The 19743-nt window shown below is 44.8% G+C and overlaps 1 protein-coding gene across 1 annotated transcript in view; it reads right to left on the reverse strand.

The window, feature by feature from the left end:
- The window catches only part of lrp2a (low density lipoprotein receptor-related protein 2a), a 45289-nt gene that overhangs the window by 8691 nt on the left and 16855 nt on the right, over positions 1 to 19743 (reverse strand). The window contains exons 25-57 of the mRNA XM_062402062.1: positions 19314 to 19694; positions 18433 to 18681; positions 17603 to 17814; positions 17295 to 17479; positions 16963 to 17191; positions 16654 to 16831; positions 16355 to 16483; positions 15385 to 15551; positions 14803 to 14946; positions 14550 to 14659; positions 13939 to 14116; positions 13595 to 13808; positions 13277 to 13516; positions 12913 to 13101; positions 10887 to 11819; positions 10630 to 10795; positions 10289 to 10447; positions 9905 to 10194; positions 9626 to 9826; positions 8897 to 9139; positions 8665 to 8790; positions 7830 to 7949; positions 7142 to 7273; positions 6340 to 6541; positions 5934 to 6229; positions 4752 to 5418; positions 3844 to 4014; positions 3532 to 3755; positions 3188 to 3365; positions 2513 to 2709; positions 2159 to 2404; positions 1911 to 2039; positions 161 to 280 (exon numbers count right to left, since the gene is read on the reverse strand). Of these exons, the coding sequence (XP_062258046.1) occupies positions 161 to 280; positions 1911 to 2039; positions 2159 to 2404; positions 2513 to 2709; positions 3188 to 3365; positions 3532 to 3755; positions 3844 to 4014; positions 4752 to 5418; positions 5934 to 6229; positions 6340 to 6541; positions 7142 to 7273; positions 7830 to 7949; positions 8665 to 8790; positions 8897 to 9139; positions 9626 to 9826; positions 9905 to 10194; positions 10289 to 10447; positions 10630 to 10795; positions 10887 to 11819; positions 12913 to 13101; positions 13277 to 13516; positions 13595 to 13808; positions 13939 to 14116; positions 14550 to 14659; positions 14803 to 14946; positions 15385 to 15551; positions 16355 to 16483; positions 16654 to 16831; positions 16963 to 17191; positions 17295 to 17479; positions 17603 to 17814; positions 18433 to 18681; positions 19314 to 19694 (7605 nt within the window). The remainder of the gene's footprint in view (positions 1 to 160; positions 281 to 1910; positions 2040 to 2158; positions 2405 to 2512; positions 2710 to 3187; positions 3366 to 3531; positions 3756 to 3843; positions 4015 to 4751; positions 5419 to 5933; positions 6230 to 6339; positions 6542 to 7141; positions 7274 to 7829; positions 7950 to 8664; positions 8791 to 8896; positions 9140 to 9625; positions 9827 to 9904; positions 10195 to 10288; positions 10448 to 10629; positions 10796 to 10886; positions 11820 to 12912; positions 13102 to 13276; positions 13517 to 13594; positions 13809 to 13938; positions 14117 to 14549; positions 14660 to 14802; positions 14947 to 15384; positions 15552 to 16354; positions 16484 to 16653; positions 16832 to 16962; positions 17192 to 17294; positions 17480 to 17602; positions 17815 to 18432; positions 18682 to 19313; positions 19695 to 19743) is intronic.

Genomic DNA, 19743 nt, shown 5'->3' on the forward strand with positions numbered 1-19743 from the left:
CATTTTCATTCTGACTTTTTAATGAAACTAAGCAGAAATCCCATAATAAACCTGACAATCTACAATCTACCAAACAATCCACATTGATTTTCACTGTTCACCCTCTTGTAATTCACTCTTGAATGCTACAACTCTGCCAGTGATGATAAACAGGACTCACTGCAGCTGCGTTCATCTGAATTGTCCCCGCAGTCGTCATCCCCATCACACGTCCATCTCACTGGGATGCAGCGGTTGTTGCCACAGCGGAAGTCTCCGTTAGGATCACAGGTCAGTTCATCTGGAGAAGGAGAAGGCACACGAATGAAGACGCTCTCCTACAACATAATGCACATCGAAATAAAGAAACTTGGAGAACATTTTTTCCCAGTGGTAAGTGCTTTTTAACATGTGACCTTGGCTTTCTTTTTCTTTAGGCACATGAGACTTGTATCTATAAAATTCACAACACTTATACTGTACTGTAAGTGTGGTAGGACCACAACAACACTGCAGTTTACTTAGTTTACAATAATCCTACAATACAAAATGTAATGTAACTTCTAAGAAAAGGCCTATGTTGAGAAGTTTGTGCTAATAAGACACTAAGGAATCATATTTTCAGTATTTTCTTGATATTTTCATTGCAGACACCATGTTCAGTTGATGTTTTGATGTTTGGGATGTGTTGTTGTTTGTGGTGATGCTGAACTTTATTGTGTGCGACATGTTTTTAATATCTAAACTACTCTCATTGCTTATAATTGATATAAACAAAATATAATAAATGCCTCTTAGTGTAACACAGGACAATCCAACAGCATTCAAAAGATTGTAAATAATGTTTCAAACTTAATACTATAATTTCTATGAAGGTTTGAATTGTTGCAGAATACAATCATTTTTACAGTTTTAAACGTTTTTTTACTTCATCTATTCACTACATCATTAATTTTAATTAATTAATCAAATCACAAAGTTCTATTATGAGCAGTCTGAGATGAGAAAAAAAGCGAGAAGCTGCAGCAGATAAACGTATCAATTAGAGCAATCACTTCACATTACGACAGGACATTTTTAGACCTTTATGTAATAATGAAAATGTCAGTTTGAAATGAAAGGCATCTCGTTTTATTTAATTAAAGCGCACTAGTGATGAAGGGAGGAGAGCAGCATGCCTGAGACAGATGGGTGACCTCTCTCCATGCCAGTACGTGTCTGTGGAGGATAAGACTCCAGGAGATGAGAAGCACAGAAGGGAGAGGAGTGGAGGAGAGCTGCTCTGAGCTGTCTCTACCACACGGTGCTGGGGGTCAAAGATAGCGCAAAGTTAGCTAGTCCTGCCCTGCTTGCCCTCCACCTGGCCCATCTGCTACATTCTTACAGGAAGATTAGCGCGGATCTCCCCTCCTGCGCGGGCATGGCACTAATGGAGTGGGAGCCCCTGATAAGAGATGGGAGGGCCGCGGTGAGTGTGTTTGGATTGTAGCAAATTACAAAGAGGCTTGTGTGAACCCTGCCCCCACGCAAGGACAGAGCAGCAACACACATGTACGCGCACGTACGTGGATCCCTTCCACCGGACAGCTCATAAATCCGTGGCGCTCTCGGGGAGTGGCGAGCTGCGGGGGAGGACGAGTGGTGAGACCCTCTCCATCAGCGTCTCCCACTACCTCACTGGGTAATGTTCCACAGGAGGCCGAGGAGTTGGCTAATTGCCCCTTCACTCACTGCTTGAAATCATACTCCTGTTTGCAAGGTGTCACTTTTTTTAATCCGCTCCAAAATCAACCTTACCATCGTGAAAACACCAAATGGGACTGCATCAACTCAAACATGAGCTGCAATAGTGTCATAATGATCGAAACCATGAAATAAGAAGTCTTCACTTCCACGACGCGAGCAAGGGTTCGGTTCGGTCACGGACTCACCGCAGCCCTGCTCATCGCTGTTGTCTCTGCAGTCGTTGTGGCCGTTGCAAACGGACCACAGGGGAACACAGCGGTAGTTGGTCCTGCAGTCAAACTCTGTGTGGTTGTCACATCGGTAGGTCGGACCCACTGTGGAGAAAACACCAAGATAGTCATGCAGACGATTAATGAAGGTATAGAATATCAAAATCCATTGAGTTTCATGGTATGAAACTCTGTGGAGTCTAATAGCTCTGAATATTACTCACTGCACTCCTCTAGTGGCTCGTCAGAGTTGTCACCACAGTCGTCATCGACATCACATTTCCAGTTCTGGGGGATACAGCGTCCGTTGCGGCACTTGAACTGTCCGGGGCGACAGGTCCTGGCGGAGCAGTGGGCGGGGTCCTCGTCCGATTGGTCGCCACAGTCATCCTCTCCGTCACACTGCCACGACTCGGGGACACACCGCTTATTTGCACATTGCCACTGGTGGGATTCACACTGGTGTGTAGCTACAGGGAAGACATATTCACACAGAAACGGGGGAAATTACACAACTGCAAGTAAAACAGTAAAAGAAAACAGGCAATAACACTAATATTCACAAGAACACAACCTACCACACAGGATAGGGTCTTCATCTGAGCCATCATGACAGTCCTGGTTGCTGTTGCAGAGGAAGTGAGGACTCGTGCAGTTTCCGTCGTTACACTGAAACTGTCCGAGCCTGCAGTGGCGAGGTGGACAGGTAGGGGGCTCATCAGAGCCGTCTCTGCAGTCGCTCTGACCATCACACTTCCACCAGATAGGAATACAACTGTTGGCCCAGAGGTCAGGATAAAAAGGAGAGATTTAGATCATGTTAAAAATGTGAGTAATTATATAGAGCAGAGCATTTTACATGATTTTATAATATGAAGCATTTTTATAGTGGATCATGTTTGCCACAAAAAAGGAAGATTTTTCTATAAAAACTGATGGTTGTTACAGCACCAACAGCAGGTGGCGCAGTTTTCCAATGCAAATAGAGAAAACAAGGACATTATCAAGTTAACAGCTTATGTTACCGGAATTATCTTTTTGTTCGCAGTTAATGAAAAGATCAAGAAGTGTTGACAGCAGGGACATGAGAAATGTGTGCTTACTTTGGAATGATGATACAAACAAAACCCCCATCAGTGAGACATCAGCCATCACTCTTCACAACCACAGTCAAACTTTCTTTGTTCTAGGTTTTCTATGTCTTTAAAACGCTACATGTCACATGATTAAGTCAACGAGAAATCTTAACAAACCGTTCGTTGTTAGCACATCTGTACTGGGTGCTGGTGCACATGGGAAGGCATCGGGTCAGGCCGCCGATCTGGACGGTCATGAAATGATCGGGGCATTCGCAAGCGTGTTCTAGTCCTCCGTGACGGATCAGGCACAGGTGAGAGCAGCCGCCATTGTTCACCGCACAGGGGTTGTTTACTGTCAGGGGGAGAGAAACCTCAGTTCAGCACCACTGGGAAAATACAGGGCAGGTATTGTTCAGATTATTAGTAAAAACCTGTGTAGATAAATAAAGGATGTGTCAAGATGACAAACAGCTTTAACTGCCTACGACATAAAAGTCTATTGGAAATAAAGTTCTCACCGATTGGCTGTCTGTAGGGATGGCATACGTGAATGTCAAACGGCCTGTGTGTGGTGTTCACCAGGGCCTCCCGACCCGAGCCGTCGTACTTGTTGCCTTTCTCCACCGTGCGCAGGTTCCAGTCCGTCCAGTAGACATAGTCCTCGAACACGGTCAGGGCGAACGGATGAGGCAAATCTCCATCGTACACCGTGTGTCTGTGTTTACCGTCCAAGTCTGAGAACCTGAGGGGGAACAAAAAGGTCAAGGGTCACAGGTCTCGCTGCGCTGCAGGACGACAGAGTGTGACCACTTCCTGACGAACGCACTTACTCAATGTAGTTGAGATGAGCGTCGGACCAGTAGAGCTTGTCGTTGGTGTAGTCGATGGTGATGCCGTTGGGCCACTCGATCTTGGTGGTAATGATGGCTGCTTTGTTGAGTCCATCCATCCCAACACGGCCTATAAACGCTTTGTCTCCCCAGTCTGTCCAGTACACGTATCTAACAGCAACCCAAGAAAATCACTTAAGATCATATCTCTACATGCAACATGTGTGGATATGGAATCTTTCCTTATCACTAAATATTGAAAATGAAAACATCATAATAGGAATAACGCTTCAGTTCACAGCTACTTTGTAATCTGTAAATGATTATTGGTAAAATACTGTCAGTTCATTTTTCAGTTGGTACATTCCAAGATAATTATTTTCTGGCAATTTACTAGAGTGACCTAAAAAGACTTGGTCCTACTCCGTCCACATCAGGTCAGCAAGACACGGAAAAATGCGGATAGGACAAAAAAAGAATTCCAACAAATATGAGGAATGTCATTCCAATAATAGTTTTGTTTTTCAAGGAAATACCTCAGGAAATGAAATGCTGCTCCGAAAACGTACAAAATCTTAACTAAAATAAGGGTCTTTGGACAGTCCTTTAGTAAATTAACAACAAATAATATGCAACAAAATTACATCCAATAAACTTTTGTGATGATCATCAAAAATCAAGAATTTAAGATAAAGTTTTACAAATACACATTATGTCAGAAAAGTCAGAATAAGGTCAGATTCTGGAGAAAAATGTACCTATGATATAACCTCTGTGATTTATTGTTCTAAATGTTTAATAATATATGCTCATATTAATATATTGTGATAAGAGCATGTGGGCAAGTACAGCAGCCAAACCAAGCCAGTATATTATTCACTCTGCTATGAGATTTGATTCCTACTCACCCATATTTTGGATGCAACACAATGGCTCTGGGGTTCTCGAAGCAGTAGGTATTATTGTCATCGACACAGTGTTCAGCAAGTTTCTTCACAAATCTCCCGTCCAGTTCTGACACCTTGAGACAATCCAAGAAGCTGTCCACCCAGTAGAGTTTCCTCGCCACCCAGTCGACCGCGAGGCCCTCCCCGTGTAGAACACCATTGACCACCACCTCTCTGTTGCTGCCGTTGAAGGACATCCTCTCTATGACTCGGCGGCTCACGTCAATCCAATAGAGGCGCTTGTCCACGCGATCAAAGTCCAGCGCCACCACACTGGTCAGGCCCTGCAGGATCAGAGAGTAGGCCTGCCCGTCTGTGGACAGGTTCCTCAGGTAATAGCGGTTGCTGAAGATGAGGTAAGGGGAGATCTTGCTGTTCTGTCGGCAGCTGTGGCCGTCGGGCTCTCGCAGGAACCCCGGGGCGCACTTACACACGTATGAGCCGACGGTGTTCTCGCAGACCTGGCTGCACACGCCCGGTGTCTCCTCGCACTCGTTCACATCGTCACACGTTTTGCCGTCGGACATGAGGTGGTGACCCGGCCGGCAGGTGCAGATGAAGCTGGTGGGCGTGTCGATGCAATTGTGGTCGCAGTGATGGATGGATGGGTCGGTGCATTCATTGATACCTTCAGTGAGAGAAAAGCCAGACATTCACTATAGGTTATTAGCAAAGTAAAAAAAACGTCAGCCCAATATTCAAGAAGATAAAGAAGTTATAAGGAAATTTGTATTATTTGTCGTCTTTTATTTATTTAACGATATCTTTTTAATATTTTATTTCAACTTGACTCATTGTTCTTACTTTAACTTTGCATATTACATCTACAGTCACAATCACAATCAGAGTGTATAACTGATTCTATTTCCAGATCTGTGTAGTAAAAATGTTATTTGTTGTATGTACAGTAAAGAGGACTCAAAAACTACTAAGGAGTTATCATTCATACTTCATTCATAAGTACAATTCTCCCATTTTTATTTTTTTTAATTTTCCATAAATTTTATTTAGATTTGTGGCCTTGTCCTCTCTGATACCACTTCCATCACTTCTTTGACATTTCCTCTAGAGGGAGCATGCACCAGCTGAACAAAACCCAACTGCAGACCAAGATACCGAAAGAGTCAAAGTATATTCACTCACCGCATCCCTTCTCGTCACTGTTGTCAGAGCAGTCGTCATTCCTGTCGCACATCTGGCTCAGGGGGATGCAGTGGCCATTATCACATCTGAACTCTGCAGGAGGACAGGTCGGCGCCGGCGTGTGGCACATGTGCTCCAGCTCGTCAGACTCGTCGCCGCAGTCGTTGTCCCCGTCGCAGACGAAGTCGTGGGACACGCAGCGGCCGTTGTGGCAGGTGAACTGGTGCTGCTGGCAGGGCTGGTAGGTGCAGCTCTGCTCGTCGCTGCTGTCTCCACAGTCATTTCGCCGATCACACCTGAGTTGAGGGATAAAACAGGCCAGACAAAAAATAGGTCTTCAAGTTTTCAGAAACAAATTTGACAGATTTCATGTCGTTGTTCTGTAATGGTTTTTTTTTGGTCTAACCTGTAGGAGCTTCGTATGCAGAGGCCATTGTTACAGGTGAACTCGTTAATGCCACAGGATCTGCGTGAGCAGTTTTGATGCTCATCTGATCCATCCGCACAGTCTGCGTCTCCGTCACACAACCAGTCACGGGGGATGCATTTGCGCAGAGGAGGTTGGTTGTTCACACAGGTGAACTCTGAACTTGAACATGTGCGATTGGCTGAAAAAAAGAATAAACAAACAAAATCAGGAATGGGAAAGAAGGATAACATCTGACCAAATGTCAACTAGCATTTTTGGAGAGCCAAACATTCCAATCTGTGTTTTATAACGTCCAGCCATGACCTCAACTTTTTTATCCACCTGGAGCGATTGATTCGCATTGTTTGAAGAAGGTTTCCTACAGGGGCTCAGCCGTGCGGAACACTTTAGCTTCAGGCATCTTATTGTTAGAGCACACACTGGTGAGACATAAGAGTCCTGATCCTTCCTGAGCCAGGAAGCCAGAGAGAGGCACAAAAGTAATGAGTGAGGCAGGAGAAATCAGGAATGTCAGCTTCTTCGGCTGGAGACCTTCTACAGGAAACCAAAGATGCTGGACGCTGACTGCCAGCGATTCCCCCATAACACTTCCCCAGTGGTGGGCATCCTAATCCATCCATCCAGTCCTGAGTAACGACAGGATGAATGAGGCAGGAGGGGAGCAAAGTGGAGAAGTGGTAGGAATAGAGGGGAGGAGATGAAGAACTGGGAAGATGCAGAAGGAGACGTTTAAATAAAACAAAATGAGAGAGGAAAAAGGAAAGTTAAGGATGCATACCACAATTATGTCTCTCGTCTTCATCGCTCATGTCCCCACAGTCATTGTCCCCGTCACAGATCCAGGAGGAGGCGATGCACCTGCCATCATCACAGCGGAACTGGTCTGTGTTGCAGGTTCTGACCGATGTGACTGCAGAGACAAATCATGGGACATTAAACTGGGCTGAGTGCAGGAAAACAAATACAGCTCTGTGACTCTATAATGTATGTGAACTGATTTATATCCGATATAAATGTTTATACTTTGCTGTTACTTTTCGTAGTTACTAATTACCTCGGTTACTCCCCCCCCCCCCACAACACTGCCTTTCAAAATAGTCATTGCAGCTCTACATTCCCATGCATGGTGAGCTATCTAAACAAAAGCCAAAGTGAGGCTCTGTAACCCCTGGTGGACAAAGGGAGGGGGAGGTGGTGTTTGTCAGAGGACACTGAGGGGCGTCACCACAGAGGAATGCCGCACACAATAGGAGGCCTGGCTGACCACATCGTCAACAAAGAAATACACCAGCGACTCGCACCCTCCGCCACATCACTCACAGCGCTCTCTCACACCAGCACACAGACGAAGATTGGCGGACGGACACCGACACACAATGCCCAAGCAGCTGATAGTGGGGCAGGGGCAGACACACAAAAGCACACAGGCCCCGTTTTGAGGGTGAGACGAGTCGTGTGACACTCACTGCAGGAGAGGGGCTCATCAGAGCCGTCAGAACAGTCCGCCCCTCCGTCACAGTGCCAGTGGGCGGGGATGCAGCGGCCGCTGGAGCAACGGAACTCACTCTGGGAACATGTGGATGTTGCTGCATAGAGAATAAAAAGGCATTAAGTCACTTAAAGGACAAAGACTGATCTGTTCTTGGCTCTTTTAAATCCTGTTTCACATAGATTGAGTGGATTTGGAAATTTGCAAACCATCATAGTCTAATTTATAGTTATAGAACACTTTGGATTATTTTTACCTAAATGATTTTCCTGTAAAATCCTTTTGTAGAGGCGCTCTTCTAATTGTAAAGGGTTGTCTGATCAATCCTATGTCTGTGAACCTACAGGGCTTTGTATAAATTCACTTTGTGCACTGTTGATTGTTTTCTGCCATCTTCTTTGAGTGCTACTACCAATATCCATGACATTTTTTAGAGGGGTGGGGAATGACCAAGAGAAGAACTCATTTAAGTTTGGTCTGGATCTAGATCAGGGGGATGAGGAATTTGTTTTCACGCTATTTAACATTGCGAGATAAAGTGTATTTTTGTAGATTTCTCAAAGAATAATTAATCGATATTTATGACATATCCAATTTTAAGGTTTCATAAGGAGAATGATGGACTTGGTGGACTTTTCACTCCTAATGAATTTGATTCCACTTATACTTCTTATAGCTATGCTTTTTTATGTGAAAATAGTTCCTGTAAGCTCCTTGTTCTTTAAATTCAATTTAAAGAACAAAATGGAAAAATCATCAACAGAAACCCCCAAAAAAGTTGTTGTTCTTCTATGAGCTGTAACTGAACTCACCACAATGTGTAGGGCTCTCGTCACTCAAATCCCCACAGTCGTTGTCTCCGTCACACAGGTATGATCGTGGGATGCAGATGTTTGTAGACTGACATTTTGTGTGCTCTGGTTGGCAGGTTCTCTCCGCTAAGACAATCATAAAATTAGCACAAATTTACTAAATTGACTGACTGCTTCAATTTCACAGAAATGTACCTGTGTTTAATTCATGTGATCAAATCCAGATACTCACGGCAGTTTTGTTCATCAGAGGTTCCGTTGTCGTAGCAGTTGTTGAGGCCGTTGCAGACATAGTCCTTTGCGATGCAGCGGCCGTTGTTGCAGGCGAACTCGGTGTTGGGGTCACAAGGTCGGAACAGACAGCCCACTTCGTCGCTGTTGTCTCCGCAGTCGTCATAGTGGTCACAGCGGTAGTGGTAGGGCACGCAGCGCCCATTACCACAGGTAAACACAGTGGGCTCACATGTGTGGAAGGCTGCCAATCGGAATCAAGGACAGGTCAGAGCTCGAGGTCAGGGGTAAGACGGGAGATACACACACAGAAACACACAGGTTCATTTTACCTGACAACGCAATAAAAGATGACAGCAACTGGGGGACTGCATGCAAAGATATGAGCAGATTGATTCAGGTGTTAGTGTTGATTTGTGTTATCATTTAGGAAGGGGGAGCATGTGAAAGGAACTTTAATCATCAAAGTGAAAGCATACACACCAACATAGTTGAACTGAGGTTTAGGTCCTAAGAAAATAAAGATAATAAGATAAGAGAAAAAAAAAGTGTTAGTGAAGATTTAGTAGAAAAGAGAGTAAAGAAGTAAAGAGAAGAGAACTAAGCCCACCATGAGAGCTATTACAAAGAATCAGCAGTGACATTTTTGATTAATTCAATTAAAAGTGAGGAAGAAACCCAAGTGAGCAACACAGTAAATTCAAACTCCTTGTCTTAGAGAACACCTTACCACAGACCCTCTCCAACTCATCGCTGCCATCTCCACAGTCGTCGTCATTGTCACATTTCCACTGGGCATGAATACAGCGGCCATTCAGGCAGGTAAACTGTCCCGGCTGGCAGCGAGTCCCGTTATCAGGGATACAGTGCTTGTCGTCGGCCAAGTACCAGCGACCCTCAGACGGACACTGACATTCAGCTCCGTTAGGTCCTATGAATTCATTAATTTCAATTAATGGGACAAAAGATGTGACATCATGCTGAAGTGGTAATGATGACCTAAATGTACCTGCTGTGCAGATATGGCTGCAGCCTCCGTTAAACTGCTGGCAGGGGCTGTCGCACTGCTGCTGCTTCCTGCTGGCTACGACGTGGATGTCCATTGGTCGAGACGGAAGGCTCTGAATCATGACCCGCTGATCAGAACCGTCGTGCTTGTTGGCCCGATAGATGCTACGTGTGTTCCAGTCAGTCCAGTAGATGAACTGGCCAAACATGGCCAGGGCAAAGGGGTAGATGGCGGTGCCGACGATGACCTCCCGATTGGACCCCGTGAGAGAGGATCGCTCAATCTTCTGTCTGGCAGAGGAAAAAAATAACAGCGGCAGATTGAGGATAGTGTGGTAGAAAAATCAGTGTCCATACTTCAACAGTGGTATCTTTTTTTTCTTACAAGCTGGCATCCGCCCAATACAGCCTCTCTTCCTCATAGTCCAGCGTGAGTCCATTAGGCCACACAAGACTACTGTTCACAACCTCTGTTCTGAAGTTTCCACCTAAAGTGGCGCGCTCAATCTTTGCATGGGTTCCCCAGTCTGTCCAATACATGTATCTGTGGAACAAGGAAGCATTTTTGTTATAGTTCTTCTTCTTTTTTGTGCCTTTTGTGTACATGAAACAAAGTAATGCACCAAATGGATCTGGGGATGGTGCACTTTATAGTTGCACTTCATGCCAGCCGAGAAGCATTTACTTCTAAATCCCAGATCAACCTAGCCCACGAGTGTGTCTTACCCCCTACAAGGATCCAACATGATGGCTCTTGGTCGAGACACATGGGCAATAACAGACCTCCGAGAGCCGTCCACCGACATGGAGCTGATGCTCTGGTTAACATAGTCACTGTAATAAATCCTTCTGTTTATCCAGTCAAAAGCGATGCCATCGGGAGCGCCAAGATCTGTCAGAACACACAGGGCACAAAAAACATTGATTACCTACATCCATAATAAGAATGCTACCAAATGTAATAGGATGATTACTAAACCTACCTGATGCAACCACTACAGGGGCTGAGGTGGGAGAGGACAGGCTGATGTAGCTGATCTTGCTTGCTCCTGCGCCTGAGCTCTGGGTGAAGTAGACCCTCCTGTCTGAGATGTCAAAATCCAGCGCCACGGAGGTGCGAGGAACGTTGACCACAGGGAAGGGCAACGAATGGTCTTCAGAGTCAAGGCGCAGGCTGCGCACTGTGCTCTCGGTTGTGTAGATGAGATAATCGTCCCTTGACACCACACAGCTTTCGTTATCTGCTCCAAGATTCCCAAACGCGCAGCTGCATTTTTTGTACTGGTTGTCCATGCTAGAATCTGGCAGGGCGAAGCAGAAGTGGTCACAGCCTCCATTGGCCTCCATGCAGGGGTTGTGGTTAAGCTCCTGAGCGGTGATTGGCTGAGTACGCTGGTCAAAGATGGCGACGTCTCTCAGCATGTTGATGTTGTCTCTAATAACAGCAGGTTGCTCTGTGCTCCCCGGCTCTTTGCTCGCTTGAAACACCTTCTTCAGGTTTCTGTCCACCCAAATGATGCTCTTCTCGAACACTGTGATCCCATAAGGAGTCGGATAGCGGCTGCCATACCTCACGATCTCTGTCTCCCCTCCTTGAGGGCTGACTCGAGCAATCATATCCAGGGAGTCGTCCACCCAGTAGACGTAGCCAGTTTGCCCATCCAGAGCGAGACCTCGTGGAGTGATGATGCCTGATGACACTAGAATTGTGCGATTGGTCCCGTCCAAGAGTGCTCGCTCAATTTTGGGGTTCTGGCCATAATCAGCCCAGAACAAGTATCGGTTTCTGGGATCCACAACGATGTGGCGTGGCATGTCCACCTGGGTCTTCAGGAGCACCCTGCGGAAAGTGGTGTTCAGGCGGAGCACCTCCACGTATGTCTCGGTCAGGAAAGCGTTGGTGAAATACAAATTCCCTGAGAATGGATCCAAAAGGCTTGATTTCAAAACAGCATTACATGTTTAAACATCATAGGAGGTTATCAATCGTAAACTATTTATGTCAAGATTAAAGTAGACGTCTGACAAGCTGATATTAGGATGGTAGATTTTCTGAGATGTCTTTAGTCTCAGTGATGCAATTACAAATTCTTCCGCCTGCAGATATCTCTGTTTTTTCTCAGCTAGCTACTTAAACCTTCTCCCCTGTCACGAGTGTGGGACTGATCTCCCTGCACCATGAGTCAGACGCTGTGATAAAGCTTCTTAACTCTGACTGTGACCGGGCAGTCTTCTGGTTGGGACCTGTATCACAGCATAAGTTCACATTGATCCAACTCTCTTTTAGTTTTCTGATCAAATATAATCAGAATCTTGTATAGATTTAGTTGGGCAATATGTCAGCTGTCTTGTAATGCGCAAATTTAGACTCAACACAAACAAATCAGACCATTATAGCAGTTTTAAATAGCATCTTCCATTGCTGAAGCTAAAGGGAAGACTGGTATATGTCTTACAACAGGGTTTTTCAAAGTCTGAGGGCCTCTTGGCCTCCCCTCAGTAGTCAATTCTGAAAGCTTTTGGGATCATGATTAAGTTACTTGACCCCATAGGCCGACACAAAGCAATCTGTCCCAAGCATTTATTTGTTTTTGATTTAGGGAAAGTGAGAAAAACTGTAGGTGTCCATCAAGCTACTTATTCTCTGAACTATCTCCATTACAAAACCCTTTGATAACCAGTGTAATAGCTGATATCTTTTTCACTTCCATTCACTGAGCTCCTCCGCTCTACAATATGAACATAAGATGGTGGTGATCCTAATCTCCTGTGACTAAGATCCTCTTTGGCCTGCATTTAACCTGCTACCTCAGTGTTGTAGAACTACTTTACATGGATTAAAATATATGGCTTGCATAAAATTAGAGACGTAGCTTTAATGGCACACAATAAATGAATGTCTGAGATCAAAACCTAGCACTGTTGTTTGCTTCAGTGACTTAATGACACATTTGTTGTTCAACAAAAAAATAGTGTTGAGCACATTTGCAAGCTGACACAACAGCGTACCTGCAGCCCAGTCGACAGCGATGCCTCGTATGCCATTCCGTCCAATTCCAGATGTCACTATGCTACGTAATCCTGAGCCATCTGGCTTGATCCGTCTGACCCCGTTCTGTATCGCCACGGTGCTGCTGAAGTCACACCAGTAGATGAAACCAGACGCCATGTGTACATCAATGTGTAAAGCATTACGGCCTGAAAGAGGATAACCAGGTCATTAGAGGCCATTAGCATTACTTCGAACACAACAACCACATCATGAACAGTTCAAACTCAGTGAGTCCCTCATTTGAGTTTTACATTTTTTTTATATAATAAAGGGATTTAAACAATGTTATTTACATTGTTAAATCTGATGAGAATCACTGACCTCTCCCAGCCACGGGCACCATGGCCTCAGAGTGATCTTCCCCCTCCAGACTGAAGCCTTTGATTGCAGACAGAGTGGAGATGATGACATAGGACTGGTAGGGAGCGCAGGTCGTGTTGTCAGCACCAAGTTTGAAACCCGTGGCGCACGCACAAGTAAACAGACCCTGTGGCCGTGGCAAGCAGAGCTGCTCACACACTCCCACGTTGTTGGTGCAGCCGTTGGATGAGCCTGCAGAAGCTGAGAGAAAACAGAGTGAGAAACAGAGGGAGAGGCAACAACGAGTGACAACTGATGATGTCTCTTTGTGTTTCTTACTCTCTCTGTGATGCACTTTCAGAACTCTGAGGCCAGAAACGTTGTCACGCAGCACAACCTTGTTGCCGCCCGTGGACTTGTCCACACGCTCTATGACCTCAAAGTCGCGGTCAGTAAAGTAGAGGTAGCTTTCATAGACCGCCACACCCCAGGGGTGAGACAGGCCGGCCACTATGGTGATACGGTTAGTCCCGTCTGGATCACCGCGCTCTATCTGTGGAGGTTCAATGCCAGACAGGAAGTCAAGAGTAATATTTGCATTTTGTATCATCACCAAGCTTCAAGGTTATTATCATTTTACATTTGAGACAAATCTACAGAATGAAAAGAAGTTGAAGACTTACAGAGCCACTGCTTTTCACAGCCCAGTACAGCTTGTTCTCTTGGATGTCAACAGTGAGGAACTCAACATGGTCTAAGTTGTTGGTGAACAGGGTGACTGGGTTTAGGCCATCCATGTCTGCAGATGCCACCTTGGCAGGAATTCCACTCTCTGTCCCCTGATCTGTCCAGTACAGTTTGCTGAAAGTACAAAAGTAGATAAGTGTTCTTCGTCATCGATCTCTTGTTTCTATTTATTAAATCTTGACATATGTCTTGTAATTGTTTAATTTATGGTCAAAGAAGTTGTTTTATGTTGTTTCTGTTGGGTGAAAAATCTTTTACTTCTAAAAATAGAACTTCCTCATGACATAGTAATATCATGAAAATAGTAATACTAGATAAGAGTGAAGAGTGAAGAGTGAAGAGTGAAGAGGGAAGGTTTGGGATTGTTTTTCTTGTTTCTTGACCGCTCTCTATTGTATGTCGCTGGGGTCTGAGAGAGCAGCGTGGTATTCAGTAACGCTGGTTGAGTTCTCTCTGGAGGCAGAGCAGATGGCGATGAGGAGGCTGTTGGAGCTCAGTAGCTGTGGGGATGAGGGGCTGTGCCAGGACTGTGTTAAATGGGGCTTACCCACGTGCTGGGTCCACGGCGATGCCAACAGGACTTCCAGCGCCAGTTGGAGAGCCGTTATTTGTGATTAGAGTTTTCCTGTACTGCACCTCGCCTCTCAACTTCAAAACCTGAACAAGCACATACACAAACAGATGCCTTTACTGTCCTGTGTTGTGACACAGCCTTAATCCCTAAATGTTGGTATAACAAGGGGAAATATCAGTGATAACTGGAAAAAAACAATCACAAGGCAAAGTCATATTTATCTCACCTCAATAGACTGTGTAGCTGGGTTGGTGTAGTATAGGTTCTCTGATAACCAGTCCAAGGCCAGGCCGACAGGCGAGCCCAGGATGGCTGCAGGGGCAAACTCTGTCCTGTTAGTACCATCTGATTTCACCCTGTGGATCTCACCCTGGTGGAGAAAGGACGAATGATTAATCTCTACAACCGTTGAATGACAGGTGCAGAAGGAATCTGGTTTTATATTTTTCTGGCATGTTTTAGTTTTGGAGTACTTTTTTACACGTTAACCCTTGTTGTCCTTGGATGATGAACTGAACTGTAAAATGCAAAGTCCAACACAGATAATATGTCTCCTGTAGACTTAATAGCTATACTACCTCTCTGAGCAACACATAAAATCCTTGTTCACCCCAGCATGTATCGAAAACAGAAACTATGCTAATTTCAGTCAAATATTATTATTAATTATTATTATCTTGATGTCTTTCCAAAATAACATCTTCGTCCACATCATCTCTGTGTATGGCTCCTCTTTTTCATCCTAAGATATTTGCATTCTTTTTGTTTCCGGAGTTCAGTGCATGTCTGTCTTGGGACCGTAACTTACCGGGTGCTCCACCCAGAAGATGGTCTGTTCGTTGTCATCAAAATCCACATCATAGCCATTCAGAAGCCCAGCTACAGGGACCATCGCGCCATTGCTCTTGTCATCTGGATTCAAGGAAATTCCATAGATGATGCTATCTCTCACAACCACCAGGAAGGGATCCTCAACTGCAGGTAAAAAAGAAGAAACTGAATTCATCAATAAACTCAATAGAATAACATACTCTTTTCCCCAACAATTAAACATAAACAAACATAAACAACAGCTATTTGTTTTTAAAGACTGTGATTTCAATACTGATTCTGAAACTAAGCTAGTTCAGCATTATTAGTGGACTTGGTCACTTGTAATTCAATACTTTTGTAGTGGCTTTCATTTTTTGGTAATCTGGTGCAAAATTAGACTACCAAGCTAACAGCCCTTTATCTATAAAAAGGATTGACTGGTGAAAGTTGGGCCTACAATCTAATTTGCTTTGTCATCAGAGATTAGGATCGGTGAATGGTTGCAGGGCATTTTCATTCTTGGATAATCGTCGGCCCTCAGGGGGGAGACGGTCTTCTGCTTTGCTTGAATGGGTTGAAACCAGAGACGAGTTAAGCTGTTGACCTGGGGGTGGGGGGGGGACTCGTTGGGCTCTGAATTAAAGCTCCTTTGTCTTCTCGAGACCTTGAAAGACACACTTATATGATCTTAATATTTATGACTGGAACAGCAGTTTACACAAAAATCTAAATGGGAGACTGTTGACAAGTACCTGGACACAACCTGAATGTTTTCAAAGATGTCCCTTCTTACCTACATTGATATGGCAGCAAATGCAAGGACCACAATTGCTAAAATAACAAGTGTGCTCTTTTACAACAATTAGACGAATACCCAATGAGTACTTATCACCAGGATCTGACCTGACTTCCATTTTCATCAAACTGAGTGATGAGTGTTTTCCTTCATTTGGCAGGATGCATACCTCTGGTGCAGGTGACTTGGTCTGCTGCCAGTGTCCAGCCTGAGGGGCAGGCACACGAGTAATAGCTGGGCCCCACCGCGGAGAGCAAGCAGATGTGAGTGCAGGGGCTCCTTAGACAGCGATTTTCACCTAAACATTGTCAAATCACACAGACACACGCCAAGTTACATGATGCATACCCACAAACAGTAGAGGATAGAGGTTCTATTTTGCTGCATATAGGCTTCATTATCAACCAAATCTATTCTGGTGGCGTCACACCGGTCAGAGATTGGCGTATGTAATTGTCTTTGCCATACCTGCTGGCTGCCTGGCTGGGTGTACTGCCACCAGGCCCATGGGCTGAGGGAGGTTGAACAGCATCACTGTTTGGTTCTCCCCATGCCACTTATGGGCTCGCATCACACGGTTGATATATCTGTCGGTCCAATACACAAAATCCTCAAAAATGGTAATTGCGTGGGGATGTTGCAGTACCTTTTCATAGAGAGTAGCAAAAGAAAAACAAGTGCATCTTACACATACTATTCAAAAGAAAAATGTACTGTTTACTGAATAAATAAATATGATTTCTTGTCACAATAAAATCTGCCTTCTCGTACACTCACCAGGTCACTGGCAAGAACTTGTTTCCTGTTGTTGCCGTTATAATCGCAGTAATCAATAAAATCCAAGTAGGCGTCAGCAAAGTACAACAAGTTGTTTGGGTAGTCTATGGTTAGACCATTGGGCCAGTACAGTTTGTTGCTTATGATAACGGTCCTCAATTTTCCATCCATGCTGGCCCTCTCAATGCGGGGGTTCCTTCCCCAGTCGGTCCAGAACATCAGGTGAAAACTGCAAACCAAATCCTCCACTTTGAAAACCAACTGCATCCACATTTAAAAGCTGTTTCATGTCTTATATTCCAAGACACAGATTTTATTTGAGTGCCACTGACCTGTCCCTTGGGTCCAGCACCAGGGCTCGAGGATTAGTGACGTTTTCACTGACTAATACCGTCCGATGAGTGCCATCCAGCTTAGACACTTCAATAGTCTCCAAGACATAGTCAGTCCAGTAAAGGTTCCTGCCCACCCAGTCTACAGCAAGGCTCTCCGTCACAGTCACTCCACTGTCAAATATCTGTCCAAAAGAGACTCACTCTTAGTCACAGATGAGTTACTGGTGACGCTGTTGAACTGTACATAACGAAACATAAACAGTCAAAAATATCTGTGGTAGAAAAATGGAACAAATCAATCTTACCACAGTTCTGTCAGTGCCGTTTTTGTGAGCGCTCCAGATTCTGTCCTGGCTGGTATCAGACCAATAAACGCGGTCCTCAAGCGAGTCAAAGTCTAGGGCCACAATGTTGCGTCCATCTCGGACCAGTGAGCGGACAACGTTGGGCTGAGTTGTTATGTCATCTTGCATGATCTGATTTCTACTGGCCACAAGCAGGAAGGCCTGACGGGAATCTGTAAACAGACGTCAAATCTCTGTTACCTGTTGTTCATGTCCATTCTCAAGCTAATAAGATCACTTATCAGCTTTTGCATGTCTTCCAAAACTATACAACAGGACTGTTAAATGGAATCCTACTCAAATGGCAATCCTAAGGGAATGCGCTTTTGTCCAAATAATGACCCATTGTATTGCAAAGCCTTTCAGCAGGTTATCTGTGTGGAAGAGGAGCTCATGTCAGGCACGCTCCCTATAAACAGCCCTTTGTTGGTGATTATGTCCTAATTATACCAGTGATGGCCACTGAGTGACATATATGTTATTTGTCTTATCTAAGAAATCAGAGCAGCACAGAGAGACACAGGGGAGTGTCAGTCTAGGAGTCCGGTGGCCAAGTCGCCCCCCCCTCCCCCCCACACACATTATAATAGTTCATTCCTACCCAGCAGCCAGCATAGTGGAGAAAACTCAGACATGTGCTGAATAGGCATAACATGCTGACATCCAAATTACTGTAGGATTAATAATATGCCTATTTTCCTGATTTAATGAAAATAACAGGTTATTTATAACAACCAGGGGACTGATATGCTACATACACACAGGGTTTAAGACACACAGTCCCTCTTTACCTGAGGCCTTGCAGGTCCGTTGGTCTGCTTCAAGAGTATAACCATCTTGGCAGTGGCAGCGGAAAGAACCTCTCTCATTAAAGCAGTGCTGGCTACAGAGTCCAGGGGGATTACACTCGTCTATATCCTGACAGGTTTTGGAGTCATTGCTCAGTTGATAACCCAGAGGACACGTGCACTGGGCGCCGAATGGCCCTTGGATGCAACCGTGGGTGCAGCCGGCATTGTTGTCAGAGCAGCTCTCCTGATCTGCGTTGAAAGCAGGGGACGCACAAGTTAGGACTGAAAAGTCTTAATTTCAAAATAAAAATAAGGAGATGATACAACAAAAAAAATTCATCAAATGATTTAATTGATATGAACACAGCACTCTATGATAAAAAACAAAGAAACACTAACTATTGTCATTCAGTATGCTTAGAACTGCAAAACACAACATACCTCTGATCATGCTTTGAACCAATCGAAGACTATTGATTATCGATATTGTTTATGTTGAAAGTTGAAAGCGATCGAAAAACTATACAGCAGAATTAATACCAATGATTGAGAGTAGGTTCCTACCTGGCAAAGGCTCATCTGAAAGTTGTGAGAAAGGCAAGAAAGGGAGATCACACATAATTTTCAGGTTAATGCAGGTCAAATCACACACATGCATGATTTCAAAATAAGAATCCAAGGACAAACAGGTGACATTCAATTCAGAATTTATGTGAAATCAAGCAGAAATGAAGAAACACACAATGTGGCATTAAAACAAAATCAGTTATGAGTCTGATCCTGTTTGTCATGTGATGTGAAAATTTAATTGAGTTGGAGGAGACCGGCAAACTTGGAAATGTAATAAAACAATCGAGAGTAAAAGCAGAGACCAGACTTACTGCAGAGAGGAGACTCGTCAGCTCCGTTAGGGCAGTCAGGAGTGTTGTCACACACTGTGGTCAGGTTGATGCAAACGCTGTGGCCCGGGCACTGCCACTGCCAGCTTGGACATCGGAAAGGAGGCGTGGGACAGTCTCGTTCATCGCTACTGTCCCTGCAGTCGTTGTCCCCATCGCAAATCCAGCTGCGCAGCACGCAGTTGCCATTGTCACAGCGGAAGAGTGTGGAAGGGCAGGTGCGAGGGGGGCAGGCGTGGTGCTCGTCGCTGCCGTCCTCACAGTCTGGATGACCGTCACACTCCCAGGTGGACGGGACACAGCTCCCGTCGGACTGGCACTGGAACTCACTCTCGTGGTGGCACATCCCTGGAGGCCTGGTCGCTGAAATATATTAGGAAACACCATAAAATACATTTTTTGTACAGACCAA

The sequence above is a fragment of the Platichthys flesus genome, chromosome 13 (genome assembly GCF_949316205.1).
Source record: "Platichthys flesus chromosome 13, fPlaFle2.1, whole genome shotgun sequence".
NCBI lineage: Eukaryota > Metazoa > Chordata > Actinopteri > Pleuronectiformes > Pleuronectidae > Platichthys > Platichthys flesus.